We start from the raw sequence: 24,897 nt of genomic DNA on the forward strand, positions 1-24,897 counted from the left end.
AGGGAGAGGGAGTGGAAGGGGGCCAGGCTGTTTGGGGAGGCACAGCCTTCTCTACCCAGCCCTCCATACAGTTTCGCACGCCGATGTGTGGCCCTCAGGCCAAAAGGTTTGCCCACCCCTGGGCTAGACAGTAGCTAGATCTTGCCTGCTGTGTTACTGGAATCTCACCATGCCTGCATCGTCCTTTATTTTACGTTTATTGTGCAAAGAGCAAAAGACATAGCAGGCCCCTGTGGGGGCTCCTTTGCAGGGATCCCCTCTGATCACTGCCTTGTAGGGCAGGGAGGTTTCTCTCCCCTCAACCCATCTGTGAAACAGACTATGGTTCTGACCCCAAACTTCACGCTGCTCTGGGGCCTTGCTAACCCTATCCAGTGCCTGGTAGGGCCTCCCATGACCACATCTCCCCCCGTTATGTGAGGGTTCCTTACTGCAGAGGAAGGCTGAGTTACAGGTAATACAGTTGAGCTCCCCAAGGGGGCCTCAAAGGGATAAACAGTGCCACAGAGGTGTTGTGTGACCTCCTCCTTTATGCCTAGGAGTGTGAAAGCCATACGTGGGGGGGCCCTTCTGTGCACAGATTTCAAGGGCAGTTCTAGCTCTAAGTACACAGAATAGCCCACATCCACCTGAGGGCACAGCTTTTGATTTCCCATGTCACGAGTGCTACCAACAACAGTGTCTTCTGGACTGATGTCGATGGCTTTTGGATCAAGTCCACGCAGAGACAACTCCTCAGAAACCCACTCCTGCTGCAAACAGCTAAGTGGTACTTCTGCCAGCCAGAACCATCCAGCAACAAGTTAACCACAGGTTAGCGGGCTGGATGTAGGAACCACAGGGTGTTACATAGGAAGTGACTGGGATGATGGCTTCTGGCCTTAATGTCCATGAATCATTGTACAATGCGCCCCCTACCCCAGAAGGACATAAAACACTCCTACATCTATAGGCATTTGCAGATCAGACCAAACTCTGTGCAGGTTCTCTACTGCCCCCACCTGGGGCATGTCAAGAGACATGTTATGCAGGCGCCTACCAACTCCAATGTGCAACAAGGAAATAAAGCAGACCTTGACCAAAACCCTAGGTTTCCTACTAATAACTCCTCTGATAGCAACAAAGCGCCATGCAACTGTGACGCTCGCTGGCAAAAGACTTACTGTTCTCTAACAGCAACGCCTGTCAGGCCTGACAAACTCACCACGCCTAACACACTGCTTTCATAGTATCGCTCCCAAAAGGGTCATATGAGGTCGCTAATAAAAGCTTGTGCCACGCTGAGTCCCATCGTCGTTGCAAGACGTTACGTAGACAGAGATGATATTTCAGGGGCTGTGTGTACGTGCTGAAAAATGTGTTTAGTCTGTGTCCCAGCAAGGCTGACAAACAGGCTTTGCCAGACAGAGGGATGTATGTTCACCTGTCTGCCTCCATTCACATGGAGATGAAGCATTGTAAGCCAACAGAATGAGAGCCCAATATACTTATGTGAAATCAACAGGAGGGTGGGAAGACACCAGGGAGACTAAACCACAGGGGGTTGTCCTGTCTCTGTGGTGGGGGTGGGGGGCAAAAAATGAACTTTGAAGAACATAAATATAATGCAAGGAGACATTTTGTGATCCATTCGCCGTGGAAAGCCTCCGGCACTGGCAGAGGAGGATGCTTGCATCCTTCTTTGTCTGAAACCAGCTAGCTTTGCAAAAGACTGCACCTTTGGGGAAAATCTACATTGTTATATAGGGGAGTGACCACTGATAAACGCAGAGCCAGGTTTGCGTGTTATGATTTTGTTTTATAGCTAACCATTTCCATTGTTCTGATTCACTAGCTCTTACACCTTAGCCCTTGATAATAAACTTATGATTGTTTTCTCCATAAATGTAACTCAGAGCTGTGATGTTACTCTGGAGCTGATCTTGGTTCAATTAAACAAACGGGCGTGCGCCCTATTCCTCTGGGGACAGCTGAGCTGGTCCTTCTGGGAGTGTGCAGTGGTTAAGGGCTGGACGTTACAGGGGAAGCTTTCGGAGGGACTCCGGGGCTGGGTGCACCTATTGTTACCTGCAGGGCAAAGTGAAGGCTGGTAGAGCCTAGAGGGGATTGTTTGGGTGGCTAACACTGCAGACTGGTGGAGTCAGGGAGCTCGCACCCAGTTAAGCACAAGCAAGTCTGTCTGTCTGTTTCTGTCTCTCTCGTAGGGTGACCAGAGAGCAAGTGTGAAAAATCGGGACAAGGGATGGGGGTAATAGAGGCCCATATAAGACACAGCCCCAAATATAGGGACTGTCCCTATAAAATCAGGACATGATCTGGTCACCCTAGGGAGGGGGAGAACAAGGTGATTCACAGGCCTGGACCCCCAGAGAAAAAGTCACCTGTCTCCCCTGATGCAGGTATGCAAGGAGGTGCCCTTGCTGCTTCCCTACCAGCCTTCCCATTGCAACTGCAGCTGGAAATACCACACTCCGCTGCGAGTAAATGACATGGGAATTTCTGTCACTAACAGGTTCCCAGGCCTAACCTCTGCTCTGACACATGTTGGGATCCTTTGGAAAACTCTGCTAACTGGCCACCATATGCTATGTTAACTGCTTCGTTAGCACACAGCTAATACTAATATTTTTAACTTCTAATGGGGTCCCTCTTCTGAGAATCTTTACGTGCTTTAGATGTAAGCCTCACGCCACCCCATATAAGGGCGGAATTATTATTCTCATTTTACTGGTAGGAACATTTTGAGGCACACAGAAGTTGAGCCAGTAGTAGAGTGAGGAAGAGAACCCAGGAGTCCTGACGACCTGCCCCATATATACGCTGCACAATCCTAATAACACCCTAATAGATTCTCAACCCAGGCTGGCAAACCGTGGTCAGGGTTTGCAACCACCCTGCCCTTCCCAATATTGCTAACCGGAACGGGGATGATGCCAGCTAGACTAGAGAGGTCCCAGTGTAGGAAGGGAGGAGAACCAGTGCCCTAACATACTTTTATTTTGGTAGGCACATGATCCTGGCAATGCAATTAGTTTTTCTTCTATACAGTGTGGTTTAAATGTAACACTTACTGCAAAGGTGTCAATGAATAGCATTCAGGGAAGTACCCCAAAAGGTCTAGCTACCCAAACACCCTTTACAATAGTAACATGGACTTAAGTCATTAGTATCAATTGGATGATTAGGCAGGTTAAACTAGTTGAGGAAATTAATCTTTCACCTCAGGCAACCTCTGTGCAACTGCAGATTCCAATCATGGCTGTAACTGCCAGCAGGAAGTGTACCCTGGGGCACCCATAGTTCATGAGAAGTGATGCTGGGCTGCATTGCTTCCCAGGCCATGGGTGGGGTATTTGGTCAGACCCTAGTAGTTTTTGGTTTTAAGGACTTTAGTTTAAGAAAAAAAAAAAAGATACAGAGCTGAGCTCCACTCACCACTGCCCAACAGTCACTTCATCCCAAGGGCCCACTTGCGGCAGCTTAGCAAGGCAGTCCTTTCCCCACATTGGGCTGAAGCATTAAAGTTTTCATTTAAAAGAAGGAAGTTGATAGTCCTTGGGGTTGCAAAGAAAATGTTCAAAATACTTTCTCCGTCCTGTGACTGCACAGAACTCAGGGAGTGTAAGAAATCCCTGGTTTGTGCTTCACAAACGCTCCAGCGCAGCCTGGAAAATTCTACTCACTGCTCCCCTGGAGCGCGGGAATTCTAAGGGCCCACTTCAGAGCCGCCCCAGGGAGAGGGCTGTAAACCAACTGGCTCTCCCTTGGGGTGCTCCTCCGGCATCGGGGGAAGTCCCTGACAGGCTGAGTCGGTCCAGCCAGCTCTATCTCACCTCCTACTACAGGGAACCATGGGAAGGGAAGGGCTGGAACCAGGGGGCATTCCTGCATCGGGGCTATTCCTAGCTGCTGCAATGCTCCCTTTGGGCTACTAGCAGCTGGTGCAAGTTAGAGCAACCCTCAGGGCTGCTCTCAGCTATGCTGGGAGCAGACAGGTTCCCCATGGCCCCATGACGGTGCAGGGTTGGCCTCACGCCTAAGCGTTTGCACTGTAACTCGGGTGCATTTGTGTAGCACCCGGGCCAAGGGGCTGGGGGGTGTGTGGGTGTGTGTCATCGCAACAGGAGTGGTGCTGACAATTACTGATCTGGCCTCCTTGATCAGGCGGCTGGGCTTGGCTGGGGGCCAGGCTGCTACCCCCCGCCCCCCATCACGTTGCAGCGAACAGCCCAGACGCGCTGCAGCCTGCCCGGGGAGCCTGCTCTGCTCCGCCACGCCCCCTCCCCTGAGACACCCAGCGCGGCAGCAGCGATTGGAGCCGGGCCCCGCCCCTCTGCCCGTAGAGGCCAATGGGAGCAGAGGGAGGAGCCGGGCCCCGCCCCTCTGCCCGTAGAGGCCAATGGGAGAAGAGGGAGGAGCCGGGCCCCGCCGTCACTCAGGGCCCCGCTCTCGCGCCGCAGCCGCCGCTCGTGGTGCCGAGGATGCCGCTGGAGCTGGGGCCGTGGGACGGGCCGCTGAGCCTGGGCGAGGTGGAGCAGCAGCCGGCGCTGCCCCTGCGGGTGCGCTACGGGGCGCTGGAGCTGGACGAGCTGGGCCAGGTGCTCACCCCCACGCAGGTAGGGCCCCGCCGCGGGCTCGAGCCCGGCCGCCCCGCGAGCCCGGCCCTGCACAGGCCTCGGCTCGGCTCCATGCAGCGTTGCAAAGGCAGCCCCCGGCCCTGGCCGGCTGGGGCTCGGCTCTCGCTGCGGCCTCTGCTGCCCGCCCCGGGCCGGGCGGGAGGAGGCTGCTCCGAGCAGCGCCGGGACATGGCGGTGTAACGGGAGCGGCTGCCGCCCTCGCTGCCTCCGCGCAGCCTCCTGCCAGCACCCCCGGGGCGGGACCGAGCCCTGCTGCGGGCTGGAGCCGGGGGCAGCGCGGAAAGGCGGGTGCTCGGAGAAGAGGGGAGCTTATCCCGGGGGACTGGTGACGCTACTGCCACAATGGCCTAGGGTGACCAGACAGCAAGTGTGAACAATCGGGACGGGGGTGGGGGGTAATAGGAGCCTATATAAGAAAAAGACCCAAAAATCAGGACGGTCCCAATCAAATAGGGACATCTGGTCACCCTACAATGAGACCACACTGCACTGGGGGATGGCGGAGACTTGAACCTGTTTGCTGCCCAGTCTAAGTGTGGGGCGGCTTTACCGGAATGAATGCAAGCTCTTAGGTACGCTCCCAGAGATATCTGCGAGATGAGAGCCCTATGAACCCACCTGGCAGCCTCTGGCTTTAACTGAGAGTGGACTTGCCTCTGTGCTTGCTAACTCCATTGGTTTCAGTTGTGTTACTCATAACGTGCACCAGCATGAGAGCAAAACGGAGGCCCATTGTGCTCCAAATGGTTGTGGTAATGCCTGTGTTGCTCCAACACCACGACCCCATTACTAGGAAATGGAGTACGTAAGAGGATGGTGCTGTGGTGTTTGGTTGACATCCTCCTTGGGTATATACTAACAGCAGTGCACGTTGAGTATCCATTTCTCAGGCGGGTGGAAAATTCCACCACGCCAGGGAGTGTTTCTGCTGTCCAAGTACAAAGTGAGGAGTAGATGGATTCCATAACTGATTCAAGGACTCCAACCTTGATCTTCTGTGGCATGCATCTGCTAGTTACGCTTCACTGCGCCCGGATGACGGCAACAGACATGCGTCATTCTTAGCGTTTCCGTGCTTTGCATTCAAGTTCTTGGCACTACCCTGGAGGTGCAGTTTTTAGGTGCCACACACTGCAGTTTGTGTGGGTTGTTCTTATTCAAACACATTCTAAGCAGAGGAAAAAACATTCAGCTCATTAAAGTTTATTAAAATCCTTCATTTGTAGGTGTAATCTGCTAGCAGTCTCCCTTCTGCTGTAATGAAAACGGGTCTATGTGATAACATTCGCGTGATGCGTCAATAGCATGCCCAATGTAACTTACGGCTCACAGCACCTGGAGAGGGGGTGATGGATTCGCTACACGAATGACTCTTTCCCTTCTTGTTTAATGAATGGCATACAACTTAATCATATAGGTTCAGAACCGCCCAACCAGCATTGAGTGGGATGGCTGCGATCCACAGAAACTCTACACCTTGGTTCTTACTGATCCAGATGCTCCGAGCAGGAAGGATCCGAAGTTCAGGTAATAGCACAGGAGAATTTTGTAAGTGTCCCTCTCTTGTCTGCCATCAATGACAACAGCTTAACCACTGAACTATTAGTTGAACTTTCATGCTGCCTCTTGCAGCAGAAATTGTTGAGAGGGGTGAAATGACTTGCTAGGGGCCTTGCAGTGAGCTTATAGCAAAACCTGCGACAGAACCCAGAGCTCCTGCTCCTGAATGTTAGCCAGTAACCATCCTTCCCCACCCAGACATCCCAGGATGGGCAGTGTGCCCCTGACAATGCGTGTTCAGAGCAGTGCTGCTGCACGCTTTGTGGTGAGCGGGAAGCACCTCTCTCTGCCCTGCTGGCTTCTTGGCTTCATCTGAACAGTTCTGGTCAATGAGATTCATGTGAAACTACATCCTGGTGTGCATATATGGTGCAAACTTGGCAGGGACAGCAAGAGCCTGGACAGGGAGTGAGTGGGGAAACACTCTGCTTCTAATAGCCATCTTCCTGGCTGTCTGTTTAATTCTCTTGGTAGGTCCAGTAATCTGTAGAGACTGTTATTGGTTCTAACTTGGGCATGTTCTTCCTCTTAGGGAATGGCATCACTTCTTGGTTGTCAACATGAAAGGAAATGACATCAGCAGTGGGTGTGTCCTTTCTGATTACGTTGGTTCTGGGCCACCCAAAGGGACAGGTTAGTAAGTGGAAGCCACCACATATCACTAAGTTCCTGCCTGGCCTAATGCAGGACTCCTTGCTACAGTGAATACTACAGTACTCCGACTCAACTGACTAATCCATGCTGTGAATGAGTAGATCGTAATGTAGAGGAACCCAAGCAAGAGTGTGCAATGTACAGAGAGAAGGAAGTCACCATCTTGGGGGCAAAGCTACCTGATAGAAACAAGGAGTCACGTGTATACCTCCTGCACCAGGAGTGCAGAGCAAACTGTTGTCTAAGCAGCAATGTGGATAGCATGGCCAAGCACTGTCCATCTGCTGCTAGTATATTTCCACCATGGGGGAAAGTAAATGACTAGCATATTGCCTGCACCAGGGGCTGGAGGGAATTTCACTGAATTGATATCTGTGTGGTTCCCAGATGAGAACGGAGTTCAAATGTGACCCTGAAAGCTATTCAGGCATAGCTGGTGCATTTTGTTCATTTTATTAAATCTTCTTTCCTGTAAGTGAAGAAGCTGTTTCAATAGCTGTTTACCTGGGAGATACCAGCTGCTGGACATCTCTTCTCCTGCGTAAACGTAGTAGACAAGTTGAAGTTAGTGTTGTTTGTCTGGGAGGCTGTTAAGCTCTTACATCCCTTAGAACAGGTGTTAGGCCCAGGAGACCAAAACAGTTCTGAATTTGGGAGTTGGTGCAATCTGCATTAAAAACTGCTCCGCTACAGCTGAAGAACTATTTGTGTGGGGTTAGTATATGCCAACATTTCAGCTTCCAAACCCTACAGATCTGTATTAGCCACTTCTTTCCTGTGCCCTCCTCAAACCTGGGGGAAAAAACTGGAAATATAGTGACAATTTCATTTGTAAAGGATCCTAGCAGATATTTACCTGCACAAAGGCGTGAGCTGGAACTGTCCATACTCCTTATCTTTATAAACTGACAGCTGATGATGACCCCTCATTCTCCCAGGGTCACACACGGCCATGCTTGGCAATTCCCGAGTCAGTACATTCTGTGGGAATTGTTTTGCTGCTCTTCTGGGTGCTGAACATGCATTCTTACAAGACTTGTTTGGAGTGTGCCAGAAAAATACCAATTATTTTGCTGTTACAGACCTAACATCTGTGCAAAACACATGTTTCTGCCTTCAGCCCCAGTCTATTAAAGTGAACAATACTACTGAAAGTGGTTGAGAGGATAGCGCCAGTGCGTCCATTATATCTCACGGGTCCTTCCCTTAAAACACTTGTTCCAAAAGGCCTCAAACTTGTCCTTAGCCCTTATGCAGCAAGATGGCTAAAAAGCCAAACCATGGAACCAACAAAAGTTCCATCCGTAGTGTAAGATGTCTGCCCTAGAGCTCCTGTCTGTGTACAGCGCCTGGCACGCTTATCTAATGTCTACACCTGGTGCTGTCGGCACATTCCTTGGATACTTGACTCATGACATCCTCCATGGTGGTAGATACCAGAAAGGTTTGTTTATACGCAATAACAAGATTAATGTGTGGCTCAGACCCTTACATAGGGGTGTGTATGATCACAAGCTTATGTACCATAGTGTTTTCCTTAGAAAATCTGTATTTTTTTTTTCTATTTAACATAGCGTGTCTGTGTCTCTTCCACCCAATCTGCAGGACTTCACCGGTACGTGTGGCTGGTCTACGAGCAGCCGCAGCCACTGAACTGCGACGAACCCATCCTCACAAACCGATCTGGTGACAAACGGGGGAAGTTCCAAGTGGCCTCTTTCCGCAAAAAGTACAAGCTGGGAAACCCGGTGGCCGGCACCTGCTATCAGGCGGAGTGGGATAGCTATGTGCCAAAACTCTACGAGCAGCTGTCTGGGAAGTAGGGGGGAGGGGCAGCCCTTAGCCTCTTCTCTTTGTTCCTGCATCCCGAAATCCTATCACCTAGAACAAAACTAGCTTTGAGTGTTCTGGGAGACAAAGTTTGGACAAAAGTAAGTGTTGGAGTAGAGCGATTTCTACCACTGTCCCTGCTGCTCGTGAGGCTCTATGCTGCCTCTGCAAACAATTACTGGGTGGAACCAGAGCCCCTTACCCACTGCACAGCCATGACCTGAACCTGCTTCAGTATGAATGGAGCTTTTGCATGGGGGGGGTCCTTCTCAATCACCAAGGCAGACTTCAGTTGCTAGTAGCAAGTGGGCCCTACCCAGACAGGGCTAAAGGGAAAATGTACCATTTGTTGTGCTCATTTCGGCAGAAACCATTGCTACCTAAAGAGCACTAGTCCACTACAGAAATCTGCTAAGGTGAAATGCTTAGAGCTGCTTATGCCTCCCGGGCCGTCTTGGAAAGCCTGGGGGGTGGGAGAATAGGGCGTCTGTTTCTCTTCCCTCTTGGAAAGAGTGAGCTGAGATTCTTGCATGTGTTCCCACCTGCCCTTGCAAGCTTATGTCAAACTTCACAATTAGTCTGGAAGCAGAAAGATTTGACTTATGGTAGCAAATTCTTAAAACACGGAGCCTGCCTTTATGCAGACATACGAAGTAGGGGGGGAAGACAGAATTCACTAGTCACTAAACCCTGGTCCTAGCAGATTAACTATCCAAAAAGACTTCAGATGTTCCCTGGAGGGGTCAGTAGGTCAGAGCTGCTCTGTTCCACACCAGTATGTCAGGCCACTGCTGTGCCCTTTAATTTGATTTAACTATATACTGGAATGGGGGGGGGCGGGAAACTTGACCCTGGAAGCTTTTGTTGAACCAGAAAATTAATTTAGCTTATATTGAAACCCTTGTTTGTGCAAGTCAATGTTGTGCGCTGTTTGCTTTTAGTTCAATTAAAAGGACAGAATCACAGGTGGACTTGGACATGGTTTTGTTCCCTTTCTGGAAAAAGCCCCCGTGGCTAACAAACGCCCTTTGGACTTGCTCTAGGTGGCTGCCGATCACCTTTGTTAAACTCCTCCTGGGGTGCGGGAGGGAGCTGAATCCATGCTCTAGGAGTGGGGAGGCTCTGGAAGCAGTGGGTGGGAAGAGTATCCTCTTTCTCTCTAAGATGTACAGGGGAATGGGGTGGTGGGCAGGGCCCAGGGAGCACCTGGAGCTCAAGGGGAGCTGTGTGGTGGGGGGGGTAACAGAACATGCTTAAACCCACATGGCACTTCCTCTCTGTAGCTGTGAAGTACTGACTCTGCCTTACAGGGGGTGAAGGTGCAGCCTCTTGTTTAAAATTGCCAGTGTTTCAACCACTTCACAGGGCTGTAAGGGGCTAGAGGAACACTGTCATTAAGTTCAACCCAGCTGTGGAAGGAGGGCTTTGCGAACCTGGCTGTTGTTCCTGAAGGCAGCGCGTGCTATGTCGTACGTTCATAGTGCGGTGACAAAACAACGTGCCCCAGGAAATGTTTTGCTGGGGGCAGGGGCAACCCCTTGTTGCTGACACAACTGCTTGAGGAGGAGCAGGAGCTGTGCTAAGTTTGTTCAGGGAGCGACAAAGGTTTTGCCACCCTCTGAAAAACATTTAACAGAAACAAGGGTAGGTGGCTAGAAAATGAAATATTTCTCTCAAGGTATTTTTCTCCCTTGAATATTGTCTGCTACAGCAATAGCTGCTATCCAAAAAAAGCTTAATACAGCGGAGAGGAACACACCATCACAAACGTCCTTTTAAGTAGTAAGAATTTACCATTTTGCCTTAATTTCATGGCTCAAAAAGAATGGGGAGGGCTATATGTTGAGAATTAAACTTTTTGCTAAGAAATCTTATTTTAGGCAAAGGTCAAATAAACATCCTTGTTCTTTGGATGGTAACACCACCTTCATTTCTTTGAATCAGGACAAACATAAGCTAGACAGACAGATTGACTGTAGGGAGTAGCATGGCACATTATCACACCTGCCATCTGCTGGAAGGAGGACTTACACATGCTGTCTGGGCTAACCTGTCGGACAGCAACAGAAGCAACTCAAGTCTGTGCTGCTGGGGTTCCTTGTTCCTGTCTTGGGGCTAGAACAAGCCACTGTGTTGATGGTTTTTCAGCCAGCACAAGCAGGTGCTACTCAAGCACAGGGCGGAGCACATTGTAAGGATCCATCCAGCTCTGGCACCACCACTCTTGGTCCAGCACTAGACTTTAATGCCCATTTGATGTCTTTCCCTGAAACAATACAAATCCCCAACCATTTGCAGAGGCTTCAGTCCCCCCCCCCCCGCCAATTCTACCTTAGGCCACGGCCATTCCTTGAAGGCACGGCCATTGCCAGTTTGCAAGAAAACACCTTCATTTCCCAAGTGCTTTGATGATGTTACAAAGGCTGTAACGCTTCTGAACAGGGGCACCTTCCAGGTAAACGCACTTCTGGTCCAGGCTGGGAAGCGAGACACATGTGAACCCAAAATTAAATGGTAAGTGTCCCGACAAAGCAGCTGTGTTTACACTTCGGCTAATATTTGGTACTACCCCCAATGAGCTTCATAGAAGTGGGGCTGTAAAAACCATGATCAAAGCACCGGGTGGAAAAATATGGGACGCATCAGCACTGCGTTACAATTTCACTCGTGAGCAGAGCTGTTCCACCAGTCTTCAATGGCATCTCCAACAACCCACAGGAGATATAAATGTAACGCACTTAAAGGGACTTACTAATGGGACACAAAATGCCTGTGTAAGCATCCACAGCTGATATGAATGAGCATGGCTCTACCAGGAATGCTCATTAACAGCAAATGAAGATCTCTACCTTTGAGTCTAACACAGGTGGACGATTCATTCCAGGGCTGCTATTTTTTCTCCCTCATTATGAATGCAAGGGGTACCCGTGTCGATGGTAAGGGCTGGGGGAGTTAGTGGCAACAGTTTATATGTATATTATTATAGGGCACTGCTGGTTGCAATATCAATAATAAACTTCCCTTTCGGGCCAAAACCTAAGCACCCCAATCCTGAACGCCCAGGGAAAGTGAGTGAAGATACATGAGCAAAACAGGAACTTGGACAGGACGGAACAGCAGTGAGTGGCTGCACTACACATTAGTATTAGCTCTGTTTTCCCCAAGCTGGAAATAAAGATGAAAAAGGGGGAAAGAATAGCAATACAATGGGCAGAAAAAGTAGATAATGGTAACTGGGCCAGGGCATAGCCAAGAGGAGATGGGGCAGGAGGGTGCCATCGAGGAAGGGAGGCTGGGCCATTCATCTACTGCATTGTAGATTCCAAAAAAAAACAAAAACACGGAGAACCACTATCTCAGTCCCTCAAATCCACCCTAAGGCAGCAGCAGGTTGAAGAATGATGGAGAAATCCTAGTCACCAATTCTTGTTTGCGGTAAGCAGATGGGTTCATCTGATCAATGCTGTGCAGAGAGAACTGCCCATCTCCATGTATTGCAGGAGAGTCTGGGCTGAGTAGGCAGCACCTGTTCCATCCGCATCACAAGCAGCCAAGCAGGTTCCTTAGAGAGAGATTGCTCTGAAGCTTCAAATGCATCCTGTGGCTTGGAAGGGTGGCGCTGAAATCACGCAGGCTTGGTTCCGCTCTCAGCTTGGAAGTAAGAGGAGCGGTGAGGCCGGGTGTGGATAACCACTCCCGGTGGGCGAGAGCGGCTTGTTCCGCGACAATGAGACAGCGAGGCATTGTGATGAACACTTTTATTTACAAATATAATTAAAAGCTCTGACAGTTATTCATGCTCTTCCTTGGAACCTGAAAAATGTTTTTTTGTTGTTTTTGTTTTTTTAAAGTGCATGCAAAAGAAGGTAAAGCCTTTTTTTTACCGCTTTTTATTGTAAGAAAATACACAGTTTGAAAGTGTGAAGAATGCAGTATTTATGACCGAGATTCTGGGGAGGGAGGTGGGTTTGGGGGGAGGGACAAAAAAAGAAAAGAAAGATCAGGATGATCTGACCGAGAGACAGCGTTGAACTCCAAATACAGAACTGGAAAGTCAGGGGGCGGAGCGGCTGGGGATGGGGAGAGGAAAGGAGTAAAAAAATTCTGATCAGAGAAACAGTTAAAATACAATATGAAAATAAGTAAAAGCTCTCCTTAAATTCCTTCTATACACAAAATACACGATTTGACAAAGCCCAATTTGTGCTACTGGGATCCTGTGGGCCCATTTAAGTGTATTCACATTCTCTGCGACAGCAGAAAATGATTATGATACAATCAAGAATATGCCGAAGGCTGAGGTGAAACCCCCACCTCGCCTGGCATGGTTCTTTTAAAAATCACGAGATCTCTTCACCCCGCCCCATTCCCTCCCCTGCCCCCCCAAAAGTAATAATATGTCACCACTGATATGTACATCACGATTAAGATTTTTTTCTGTAAAATGTATCAAATTTCTCAATCTTTAATAAATTTTTTATTTTTTTATTTAATTATTCCTGATGAATAAATACCAAAAAAAAAAAAATTAAAATAAAATAAAATTATGCAGCAGCTAGTTAAGGTAAGGCTGCGGATTTCGTCTCTCTCCCCCTGGGTTTTCATATATAGGGTTGGGGTTTTTTTTTTGCTTGTACTTTCATTGATTGGTGGTAAAATGAGTGATTGCTCAAAAGCAACAGACATCCACTTTTGTTTGATTCGTTAAAATCGTCTCCAAAGCTTTCACTGAAACATTTGTCATCATTGCACTGAGACACCAATACTGTGACGTACTATGAAAAGAGACGGCCAGGAGCTGTCCAGCACTGGCACTTGACGCAGGGGAAGGGGCCCTGACAGAGTAAGAACGTACAGGCACTAGTCCGACACAACGTCAGTAAGAGACAGAAAGAGAGAGAGCACGCCCGTTAACATGGGGAATGTTGGTTTTTCATAATTTTTTTTGTTTGTTTGCTTTTTTGAAAATGGCAAAAGAAATTTAATCTCATCTATAGTCCTCCTTGGGATAATCTAATGTGACCGAATTCCCAAAGCCCAGTCGCAGACTTTCCATGTCAAACGTTTCAATCTCTCGCTCTTGCCTTTCCAACAGAAACTTTATCCTCTCGCTGCGTTCCTTCTGGAGGGCAGCCAGCTCCTCTTCAATCTGAAACAAGCACAGTCAGCAACTTCTTTAGCCAGCACCTCAAAGCACAGCAAGCTCCGGGTAACAGCTTCACTAGCTGCCTGGTGTCCACCACGCTAGGGTGACTCCCCTGCTGGCTGATTGAGGAGCAGCATCTGGTCTCCCATGTTGAAGTGGGAAGCCATGATGTGCAAGATGGAAAGGGGGCTTAAGGACAGGAGAACTGCTAGGGATCCTCCTGGTCCTACACCTTGGATGGCTTTGGCCTCTCTGGAGGCAGACATACCCCACTATCAGAACAGACAATCCAAGTGTTGCCTGGGGACCCCATCACCAGAGCAGCCCAAGGCCTAGTTAGGGAGTTTGGTATCCTGGCTCCAGCACCAACCAGTGCCAGATACTTAAAGCCCTAAATGCACCTGGCCGTTTAATATGACCATGCAGGGTAGTTTTCTTCCTGACTCCAGCTGGTGTTCAGCCCTGAAGCATGAGGACTGATTAACCCCAGACAGTAAAATTACAAGGGTTAACTGCAGATGCTATCCTTACCCATGGAAATGAGTGATTCTCTAAGGGCTGGTCCCCACTTAGTCCGGACTTCGGACTAAGGTACGCAAATTCAGCTACGTTAATAACGTAGCTGAATTCGAAGTACCTTAGTCCGGACTTACCGCGGTCCAGACGCGGCCGGAAGTCTCCCCCCGTCGACGCCGCGTACTCCTCTCGGCGAGCTGGAGTACCGGCGCCGATTGTGAGCACTTCTGGGATCGATCCGGGATCGATTTATCGCGTCTTAACCAGACGCGATAAACCGATCCCAGAACATTGATGGCGTGCCGCCGGACCAGCCGGTAAGTGAAGACTAGGCCTAAGAAATCTTACTAGATTATGTACCTCAACAAATAGGCAGGGTGTTCCACAGGTGAACTACATGTGCAGACAAAGCATTTATTTTTATCCATTTTGAAATTATTTGCCCAAATTTCCTTCAGCACATCCATTCTATTTAACCCTTCAGTTCCTGGCACTGATTTAACTAGTAACAAGGACAGCTCAGACGTTGCTAGCTCCAAGGAGCGATTCACAATGGAGCGATTCAGATGTTGCCCGGCAGCATGTCTGAAACGTACCTTTTGTTCGAGATGGGCCCTGCGCAGAGACACCCTCTGCTCCAGCTTCTGGAGCTCTCGTTCATGCTGTGCTTCCGTCTGCATCTTGATTTTGCTCTGGTATGCGTTCAGCAGCTCCATCTCCTGCTGGAGCTGCAGCCTCAGGGCTTGGCATTCTGCTTCTTGAGCCTCATCCAGCCGTAGCTGCAAGATCGTTCAAAAACGAAATGTCAACTCAACCAGTTACTTCCCTGCTTTGGGGCCAGGTGGGAACGTGCTGCTCCCTGCCTACACACTGATGAGTTTGCACCTAAACACGACCCAGATCCCAGCATCAGCGGTGCTGATGGCTGGCGGCAAGCGGCATCTGCATTAGAAATGTCTGTCTTTCCAGTGGCCCGTGGGAGCAGCCATCGGACTGAAGGTCCTGGTTATAGACACCCCCTGGATTTGTGGGGTTGGGCTGTGTAATGGAACCGATCCGCTTGCTCACTGGTGGAGCCGTGGTGCGGAAAGCATTACTTTAAAACCCACTGTTGAGATAGCCGCATTACCGCTAACCCTGCCAGCTGGTGAGCAGGAACACGGCTGGCTGGCAAGTGGGGGTCACTGCTGGCTAGAGAACAGGCACTTGTGTTAACAGCAGCTAGGGAAAGTCAGAGAAATACTGTGTGTCTGGGAGCCCCACATGGGCAGCGCTAGGCTTTATCAATGCCTCAATACCTTGGGAAGCGGCAAAAGTGAGGAGACCTACTGGCGGAAACACCCAGGACAAAAAGAGGAGCAAGGCCCAGAATGAGCTGGGAAGAGTTCCTCCATTAAGTGGATCTCCGAATCACTGCATTTTATTATTCACATTCGGTAACTCAGGACAGTTACTTGTTGCAAGAGGTTTGCAGTGTCTGCCTCAAACACCCCTCTCAACACACAGGTGCTGATCATGTTGAAAGATGGTAAGTGACTTCTACCGACTCAGTGAGGCAGGTGGCTAAGTACCACACCCAGATGTAAATGGAGTGGGAGTGTCTCTCTGAGCTCTGAGGACCTAGGATGTGGGCTGAGTAGCTTGGAGGGAGGAACCCTAGCCACATCCATGCCTTGGGAGAGGGCTTTTGTATTCTTCGTTAAAGGCAAATCCCAGGAAAGGGGTGAATTTGACCTTCACACACTGTGTACACATTGCTGAGCAATTTGGGGAAGATGCCTGTTCTTTAACTGTAAACCTAGTATCTGGGCAGCAGAGTGGTGAGGGCAAAGACCACCAGGCAGGAGACATCTGGGGACTTAGAGATCAGAAGCAAAACTCGTTTAAGAGTCTTCATTTGCTACTCAATTGACAACAATCCTCACCCTATAAACTACCACAATTCAGCATGCCTGGAAGACTGAACAGGAGAGGCCCATGACTAGAAAAGCAAGGGACCTTCATGTCAAGCAGGAGGTGCATTGGCAAAGCTGTGTGGGGACCAACAGGTCATGCAGCTTAGGAATGAGGTGCACTGGCAGAGATGGAAGGAGAAGCTGCTCACATTATACCTGGCTCTGTCCCCTGCACTACACTAATATTCACGCCCACGGTTCCCCATGGGCGTGGATCCTGGCGTATCCCATTCACCAAGAGGATCTGAAGCGCCGGACTTGGCACTTACGGCTTGTGAAGCCATCATCTCGTTGATGCTCTGCTCGTACTGCTCTGCCAGGATGGCGAGCTTCCTCGTCTGCTCGTCTTTCAGACTCTTCAGGATCGTTTTGTGCTCGCTCTTTGGAGTAACTTCCAGCTGGTGATTCTTGAGCGCCTTATACTGCTTCGTCTGCACTTTGCACGTGTCCTGGAACTGCTTCTTGATCTGCATTTCCATGGCCTGCAGCAACATGGGAGCACATGAAGACGAAGTGAGGGTTTTGGGTACTGAGAGGGCTGGCAGGCAGGGCTATGCACATCCAGAAGAGTGCCAGCCAAGGCACTGCCATGCTCTCCATCACCTTATACCCACTGTCGTACTTAGGTGACTAGCTGAGCCACTAATACGAGCAGTATTCGCTTTCTGAGGGAGAAGAGGCTTCTGACTTAGGCCTCTATTCAGACAATCATGTAAGCACATTATCAACTTTAAGTTGCATGGAAGATAATGGAAATTAAGTGTGTGCTTAAGTGTTTGGCTGAATAAAGGGCCTTAACCAGTAGCATCCACTTGAGGCTAGTCAACCTAGAGCAGGGGTGGGCAAACTTTTTGGGCCGAGGGCCACATCTGGGTGGGGAAATTGTATGCAGGGCCGGGGCAGGAGGTTGCGGTGCGGGGTGTGGGAGGGGGTGCGGTGTGCAGGAAGGGGCTCAGGGCAAGGGATTGGGGAAGAGGAGGGGTGCAGGGTGTATGAGGGAGCTCAGGGAAGGGAGTTGGGGTGCAGGAAAGGGCTCAGGGCAAGGGATTGGGGAAGAGGAGGGGTGCAGGGTGTATGAGGGGGCTCAGGGAAGGGAGTTGGGGTTCAGGAGGGGTGCGAGGTGCAGCAGGGGGCTCAGGGCAGGGAGTTGGGGTGCAGGAGGGATACAGGGTGCAGCAGGGGGCTCAGGGCAGGGGGTTGGGGTGCAGGAGTGGTGTGGGGCGTACAAGGGGGACTCAGGGCAGGGAGTTGGGGTGCAGGAGGGGTATGAGCTACAGGCAGGGAGCTTAGGGCAGGGAGTTGGGGGGTGGGGTGCAGGCGGGGTTCGGACACCGTCCCGGTGCCGCTTACCTAAAGCGGCTCCGGGGTGGTAGCGGCGTAAACCGGGCCAGGGCAGGCTCCCTGCATGCCTGCCCTGTCCCCGGCCCCACACCGCTCCAGGAAGCGCTGCGGCCCAAGGGGGTGGGGGGCCAGAGGGCTCTGTGTGTGCTGCTCTTGCCACGCATCCAGGTACCTCTCCCGAAGCTCCCATTGGCCGCGGTTCCCCGTTCCTGGCCAATGGGAGCTGTGGGTGGCGGTGCCTGGAGGCAAGGGCAATGCTCGGAGCCCTCTCCCCCTCCCCCGCCCAGGGGCCAGAGGGACATGGTGCCGGACGCTTCGGAGCGCGGCGCAGGGCCCGCGGCACCACGGGGTGGGCAATCCCTTGGGCCGGATCCAGCCCGTGGGCCGTAGTTTGCCCACCCCTGACCTAGAGTGTTTTCTCTCTTTTACAATCACTGCTCCATGGGTCAGTTGCCATATTCAATGACTTGCCAAGTACCTTTGCTCCCCAAATCCTCCCCATCTTTCTATCCCCCAAATGCCTCCACAATACGTCCACTGGAGGACTCTAGGATTTGAAAAGCGTGACTGGAAAGGCGCACGCTCTTCACCCACTGCTCCGAAAAGATGACAGGAAAAGCTCCAAGAACGGCTCAGCGGGTTTCTGACTGCTCAGTAGCTGCATTAGCAGGATGCAGCCAAGGACCAGCACCCCCACATTTATTTAGTTTTTTGCTAACGTCAGAGGCAAGGAAGCAACACCAGAACCTTTCACCAATGGATTCAATACCGAGGCTGAAGGAAGGACTGAGAGATAGGAGCAAAATCTCTCAAATGCCTTGTCAGTTGTGAGTATTACAATCAAACACTTCTATAGCTACCTACATCGACGTGGCACTTAAAAAAACCGCAAACTGCCTTTCCCTTGGCTCAAGCGCTTACAATGTACACCAGACACAGGAGACCAGCTCAGGGCAGGGAGCACCTGGGGGATACCAAGTGTCAAGAGGAGGGGCTGCTTGGTGAAAGGTGACAGAGGCTGGTCAGGGCATGCCAGAGGGCAGAGAGCAAAGAGGAGGGGATGGGTGCAAACAGCTGAAGAAAAGGAAGCCCCACAATACCTTCAGATTTTTTGGCTGCTGCCGGAGTTCCATGAAGTGTTTCCTGTGCAGCTCCCTCTCCCGCCGCTTGTTGTACTCCAGCTGGTTCTCGAGCTCAGTCTGGTGCTGCAGACGGATGAGGTCCATCCGCAGCTTCTGCAGCGTGTGCAGCTGCCTGTACTCCAGCTCGCGCGTGGACTCGTCGTGCCGGATCAGCATGGCGTGCTCCATTTCTTTCTGGGTCCGCTTTTTGTTTAATTCCTGCGGAAGACACGGTGCAACAGAAGCTAGGGGCTGGAAGGAGCTGTCTCAGAAAGAGGCAACATTCCTTCTCCCTCGAGCTGCAAACCGTTTCCTGCCCAGACGCAGCCGATGTGAGCACGTGGCCAGCCGTGATAGGTATGGCCAGGCATCCCATTCATTTGGATTGAGGTTCTGGACAGCTGTATGTACTGTGGGTCCAAAACAAATGTGCTCCTAACCCCCTTTGGTCCCAGTTTGCCCCTAACCCCGACCCTGTCCCTTCACCTGGCTCTATCCTTTTACTATCACCAAGCATCCAGCAGATGGCACTGACAGGCAACGTGCTTTCTGCAGTACTCCGGAGTGCATGAACACAGCTTTTGCATGCTCAGGAAGCAAGGGAAATGCCAGGGGGCTGCTGTGCGGTGCCAGAGTGAAGGCATCTCCATGCATTACTAGCAGAACCACCGCCGAGGCGAGACCAATCAGTTCGGATACCCCAGGGCACGTCAGGAGAGCAGTGCTGCCAACTGCTGTGAAGCCCCAGTTTGGCCCCTGCTGCGTGGCTTTTGCAAAAGCTCGATATGCTCCTGACTCCATGCGACTCGAGCGTGTGCGCACTGGGACAGAGGGCTCCACGCAACCCCCTGTAGCTTGCAAACATGCCCTGAGTTTAAGCTAGGACAGACCATCAGTTCTAGTCCCAGCTCTTCCACTGACGGCTGTTAATATTTCTGCCTTAGGGTATTGCTAGGTGCCACAGAGCCCTTCACCTGTGGCTCAGCTCAGCATGGATTATTAGCAGTTCTCATGTAACAACTATCTGGTGGCCATTGTATGAGATGAGTTTGGCAATGCTCAGTTCTAGCTGCTGTGCTTCACACTAGACTAAGTCCGCGAGGGCGTGGGCGTGTCCCCTAGCACAGTCCAGGCCCCAGCCCTTGGGCCTCTGCAGCAATAGCCAACACAGAGTCCTTGCGCTCGGACTGTTGCTGGCACGCTGGAATCCTGCTGGACTTCTCAACGGCAGTGCTGGAGAATTTGCATTGCAAGCCAAGTCTGAACACCCGGCAAGGATGGTCGCGATCAGGGGTTCTCAAACTTCATTGCACCGCGACCCCCTTCTGACAACAAAATGTACTACACAGCTCCAGGAGGGCGGACCGAAGCCTGAGCCCACCCGAGCCCTGTTGCCCTGGGTGGGGCAAAGCCAAAGTCTGAGCCCCACCGCCTCGGCCAGGGAGCCAAAGCCCAAGGGCTTGAGCCCCAGTTGGGGGGTCTGTAACTTGAGCCCCACCACTCAGGGCTGAAGCCTTTGGCGTCAGCCCCCAGCAAGTCTAATGTCAGCCATTAAAATGGGGTCCTGACCCACAATTAGAGAACCGCTGGTCTAGATAATACTGAGTCCTGCCGTGAGTGCAGGGGACTGGACTAGATGACTTCTCGAGGTCTCTGCCAGTCCTACGAGTCTATGATTGTATGAACGAGGGTTAGACAAAGGATTTCCCAAAGGTCTACATTCAGTCCCATTCCCTTCCCAGCTCCAGACAGATCTCCCTCTTCCCCCGGCTATGAACGCCTCGGGGTTGTGCCATTGTCGGAGGCAGTGACACAGACATAATTAACCTATGCTTGAGGAAGGGGAGGGGAGAATTCATTGGCTTTTCACTCACTACTGGGGCCATCATGTCTCCGCTGGGTTTTAACTAGGAGCCATCAGACAAAAATCAACCAAGGCGGTTGATCAGGAAATTGCCCCCAGTGAACTCGGTTGGATTGTGGCATGGTCGCCCAAAAGGCTGGATGGGAACTCCACCCTTTGAGTCACTTACATTTTACTGGACAAAGCACTGGAGTGAAACTTGCATTGACACAAGTGGGAGCAAAATGAGGCTTATGCTGAGAGCTTTTGAAAATCCCACCCACAGGGAACAATCCTGCCCTGGAGAATGGACCGGGTGACCCGACTGAGTAATAAAAATCAGACGTTATAAAACTTAGCAGTGCATAACACCAGCCTGCCACGGCAGGGTGCCCTCTGGCCCTGGCACAAACCCACCACCACATGGGCTAGCAAGTTGTCTCAAGGCATTATCTGTACTAGCAAACTTCTCTGTTTTAACTATACCGGTATTGTTAAGAGCTACAATCCATCAGCATGGAAGAAGCTCATAGACACATCGACTTTAAGGCCAGAAGGGACTATCGTGATCATCTAGTCTGACCTGGTGCACATTGCAGGCACTGAACATCCCCCACCCACTCCTGTGATAGACCCCTAACCTCTGGCTGAGTTACTGAAGTCCTCAAATGATGATTTAAAGACTTCGAGTTCCAGAGAATCCACCATTTACTCCAGTTTAAACCTGCAAGTGACTTGCACCCCAGGCTGCAGAGGAGGGTGAAAACCCCCCAGGGTCTCAGCCAATCTGACCTGGAGGAAAATTTGTTCCCGACCCCAAATATGGTGATCAATTAGACCCAGAGCATGTGGGCCAGATACCTGGGAAAGAATTGTCTGTAGTAACTCGGAGCCCTCCCCATCCAGTGTCCCATCACCAGCTGTTGGAGATATTTGCTGCTGGCAGTTGCAGATGGGCGACATGCCATCGTAGGCAGTCCCATCATACCATCCCTTCCATGAACTTACCAAGCTCAGTCTGGAAGCCAGTTAGGTTTTTTGCCCTTACTGCTCCCCTTGGAAGGCTGTTCCACAACTTAAGCCTAAGTTTGTTGATGGATAGTTTATATTCATTTGTTCTTGTCAGCATTGGCCCTTAACTTAAATAACTCCTCTCCCTCCCTGGTATTTATCCCTCTGATGTATTTAAAGAGAGCAATCAGATCTCCCCTCGGCCTTCATTTGGTTGGGTTAAACAAGCCAAGCTCTGAGTCAGCTCTTTGAGTCTTCTCTCTTTAAGGGAGGTTTTCTATTCCTCGGATCATCCTAGTAGTCCTTCTCTGCACCTGTTCCGGTTTGAACGAATCTTTCTTAAACATGGGAGACCAGGATTGCCACAGCATTCCAGATGAGGTCTATGGCAGCATAACTCATTCCAGTTCAAAAAGTGAAATAAGTTATACTGGTGAAACTGTTCACTAGGGCTTCTATACCACTAGAACGACAACAGTTAAAAAAAAAAATCACATCCCTAATGAACACAGGTAAACCAGCCCATAGTGCAGACCCAGCTTTGGTGTAGCAACTGTGACAGCTCTAAACTAGGAAAAGAAAAGCAGGTTCAGAGCCATGGCTCATCTCTGGCAGGGGATCAGTACTGCCAAGTAGGCAATGCCTAAATTGAACTGATCTGCATCTGATGGCCAAGGTCACTAGCCAGACTCTCCGAGATACTGATGCCCTTTCACCCTCTTATCCAAAGGGATCTAGTGGATTTCAAGCACTCAGTACTTCAGGCCCTGGAATCAGTGATGTTTTGTGTCAAAAATCTTCCCCTGGCACCCTCATTAAAGACTCACCAGGAACACAAATGGATTGCACTCCTTCCGAGTTCTCGTGCCAGCCAGTCCAAAATGAAAGGGGACGCCCCATTTTACACACATTCCTTTGCTCTTGCCATGGAACGAAAACCTCACTGATAACGGACGTTACTTTTCTGTTCAAAGGTAATGGCCAAGCTTTTCAAAAACAAGTCCTGATTTTGGGTGTCCCACAAAGGGGCCTGATTTTCACAAGAGTCTAAGCACTTTCCTTCTGAAGATCGAGCCACTTTTTCAGTTTTTTCAGTTTGCTTTTTTAAAACCCCTAGGAAATCTCACGCAAAAAATACTGTTACAAGAACATCAGGATTACAAAGTCAGGCACTCAAAAGCTAGGAAATGCTTGTGCAACCTTAATTCTGCCCACTTGTGCATTTGCATTATGATACAGTCTTTAATTACATGAGGACATACTATTTTTCCATAGGACCCTTGCCTCTTTCAGCGCACAGGATGGATGGTGCTCACTTAACGAGTTTATCCTCTGGTTGTTCAGTGTGTGGTCCCAGGCCTTATTTACACCACACTATTCAATCGCTGCTCGGAAGGCAGAATTTTTAATTTCCTCATGGGAAATGCTCGAACGAGTGCTTCACAAACACTAATCAACCTTCACAAAATCCCCGTGAGAGAAGGCGTTGGTACTATCTCTGTTTTACCCAAGTAGTGCAATTAACCCAACAGGACCACTAGACTGTCCATTGTCTTGACTATCAGATATACACACTCATAATAGAGGTGAAGTCACAATTGAAATGAAGCATCCACTAACTTTAGGTGCACATTCGGAGATGGCCAGGACCTGATTTTTCAAAGTGCTTTGCATTATACAGCACTTCTTATGTTCCAAGCACAGCTCCTGTTCATTTCCGTTGCAGCTGTGAGTGCTCCACGCTTCTGCAAATCAGACCCTCGGGTCTTGAGTCAGGCACCCAGTAAATGAGGAACACACAGTTAATGACCACCTATGAAAAGTTGGGTGTAAGCGACCTGTGCCCAGTATCACATAGGAACTCTCTGGCAGAGGCAGAGATAGAATCAACATCCTCCTTTACCACAGAATACTGATTAATCCCAGAGCAGGTCCATCCTGTGCACTGAATGAGGCAGTGGTCCTGTGGAATAAATGGTTTTGAATGACATGATCACATAACATCATACTGCATACGCACGAGGGGGTTACATTAAGGTTGTACAGGCAACCTTAATACTGCCATTTCTAACTTCTGAGTGCTTGACTTCGTAGCTTTAATATTCTTTTAATCATAGGCATGCGCAGCCCATTTCATTAGGGTGTGCACCCATTTCATTAGGGTGTGCACCCAGGGAGCCCCGCCCTTGCCATGCCCTAGCCCCTCCCCCACCCTGCCTCCATCCATTCCCTCCTACTTCCTGCCCCCTGAATTCCCCCCTCAGAACCCCCAACCCCCCTGCTCCTTGTCCCCTGACTACTCCCTCCTGGGACCCCTGCCCCTAACTGCCCCCCAGGACCCCACCCCCTACCTAAGCCTCCCTGCTCCTTGTCCTCTGACTACCCCCTAGGACTCTACCTGTCCCCTGACTGCCCCGACCCTTATCCACACCCCCGCCCCCAGACAGAGCCCTGGAACTCCCACGCCTATCCAACCGCTCCCCACCCCCTGATAGGACCCCCCAGAACTCCCAACCCATACAACCTCCCCTGCTCCCTGCTTCTCCCAACCCCTCTCCACACCCCTGCCTTCTGACAACCCCCCCAGAACTCCCGACTCATCCAACCCCCCCCAGCTCCTTGTCCCCTGACCATCGCCTCCAAAGACCCCCCCACGACCCTCCTTGCTCCCTGTCCCGACTGCCCTGACCCCTATCCACCCCCCCACCTCCTGACAGACCCCAGGACTCCCATGCCCTATCCAACCCCCCCTGCTCCCTGACCACCCCCTCCAGAGACCCCCGCCCCTAACCACCACCCCATAATCCCACCTCCTATCCAATCAGGGGCGGCAGGTTTGTATGATTTTTAGTGGTGCCCAAGCAGAGCTGTCCCAACCATAGGACGGATCGGGGCAACCGCCCTGGACCCCGTGCTTTGGGGGGCCTTGTGCTTCAGGGGGACACAGGGTCCAGGGCAGCCTGGGGGCTTAGCAGGGAGCCTGGCACCAGCGAGCAACCCGGCCCCAGCATACCCCACCCCCTCCCCCAAACCCCCACCACTGAGCAATGCTGGGAGCCGGTGGGGTGGAGCAGAGCGGGCTGGGCCAGGTCACTTGCTGCTGCCAGCGCCAGACCCCTTGCTAGCCCCCAGGCTGCCCTGGACTCCTTGTCTCCCTGAAGAATAGCCTGAGGCTCTCTCTGCCTGCAGCTCCGCCCCCCTCCCTGCAGGGGAGGCGTGGTCAGGCAGCTCTGGCACCGCCCCCCACAGCTCCCATTGGCCGGGGTTCCTGGCCAATGGGCTG

At 51.0% G+C, this 24,897-nt stretch overlaps 3 protein-coding genes across 9 annotated transcripts in view; 1 reads left to right on the top strand and 2 right to left on the bottom strand.

Annotated features, from left to right (window-relative positions):
* VSIG10 (V-set and immunoglobulin domain containing 10) overlaps nucleotides 1-3,458 on the bottom strand; it is a 30,128-nt gene extending 26,670 nt beyond the window's left edge. Inside the window, exon 1 of the mRNA XM_065567830.1 lies at nucleotides 3,436-3,458. The gene's annotated coding sequence lies outside the window, so the exon portion shown is untranslated. The remainder of the gene's footprint in view (nucleotides 1-3,435) is intronic.
* A 941-nt stretch (nucleotides 3,459-4,399) lies between these two features.
* Nucleotides 4,400-9,646, top strand: PEBP1 (phosphatidylethanolamine binding protein 1). The gene is made up of 4 exons (XM_005303246.4): nucleotides 4,400-4,616; nucleotides 6,055-6,164; nucleotides 6,730-6,830; nucleotides 8,457-9,646. Exons 1-4 carry the CDS (start codon nucleotides 4,482-4,484, stop codon nucleotides 8,672-8,674), a joined length of 564 nt encoding a protein of 187 aa, XP_005303303.1. The 5' UTR covers nucleotides 4,400-4,481; the 3' UTR covers nucleotides 8,675-9,646.
* A 2,778-nt stretch (nucleotides 9,647-12,424) lies between these two features.
* TAOK3 (TAO kinase 3) overlaps nucleotides 12,425-24,897 on the bottom strand; it is a 150,106-nt gene continuing 137,633 nt past the window's right edge. For 4 of the 7 annotated variants that reach the window (XM_065567825.1, XM_065567828.1, XM_065567824.1 and 1 more), the window contains 4 exons: nucleotides 18,740-18,979; nucleotides 16,568-16,780; nucleotides 14,678-15,122; nucleotides 12,425-14,378 (listed from right to left, as the gene is read on the bottom strand). In XM_065567825.1, the coding sequence (XP_065423897.1) occupies nucleotides 14,691-15,122; nucleotides 16,568-16,780; nucleotides 18,740-18,979 (885 nt within the window). In that variant the 3' untranslated portion in view covers nucleotides 12,425-14,378; nucleotides 14,678-14,690. The remainder of the gene's footprint in view (nucleotides 14,379-14,677; nucleotides 15,123-16,567; nucleotides 16,781-18,739; nucleotides 18,980-24,897) is intronic. The other 3 variants (XM_042843186.2, XM_008171517.4, XM_024108103.3) reach the window with 1 other exon arrangement.

The sequence above is a fragment of the Chrysemys picta genome, chromosome 15 (genome assembly GCF_011386835.1).
Source record: "Chrysemys picta bellii isolate R12L10 chromosome 15, ASM1138683v2, whole genome shotgun sequence".
In the NCBI taxonomy this organism is placed as follows: domain Eukaryota; kingdom Metazoa; phylum Chordata; order Testudines; family Emydidae; genus Chrysemys; species Chrysemys picta.

Coding starts and splice junctions, on each gene's coding strand:
- PEBP1 (XM_005303246.4), top strand. CDS start 4,482: ATGCCGCTGGAGCTGGGGCCGTGGGACGGGCCGCTGAGCCTGGGCGAG. Junction 6,165..6,729: donor AGGAAGGATCCGAAGTTCAG/GTAATAGCACAG, acceptor TCTTCCTCTTAG/GGAATGGCATCACTTCTTGG. Junction 6,831..8,456: donor TGGGCCACCCAAAGGGACAG/GTTAGTAAGTGG, acceptor CCCAATCTGCAG/GACTTCACCGGTACGTGTGG.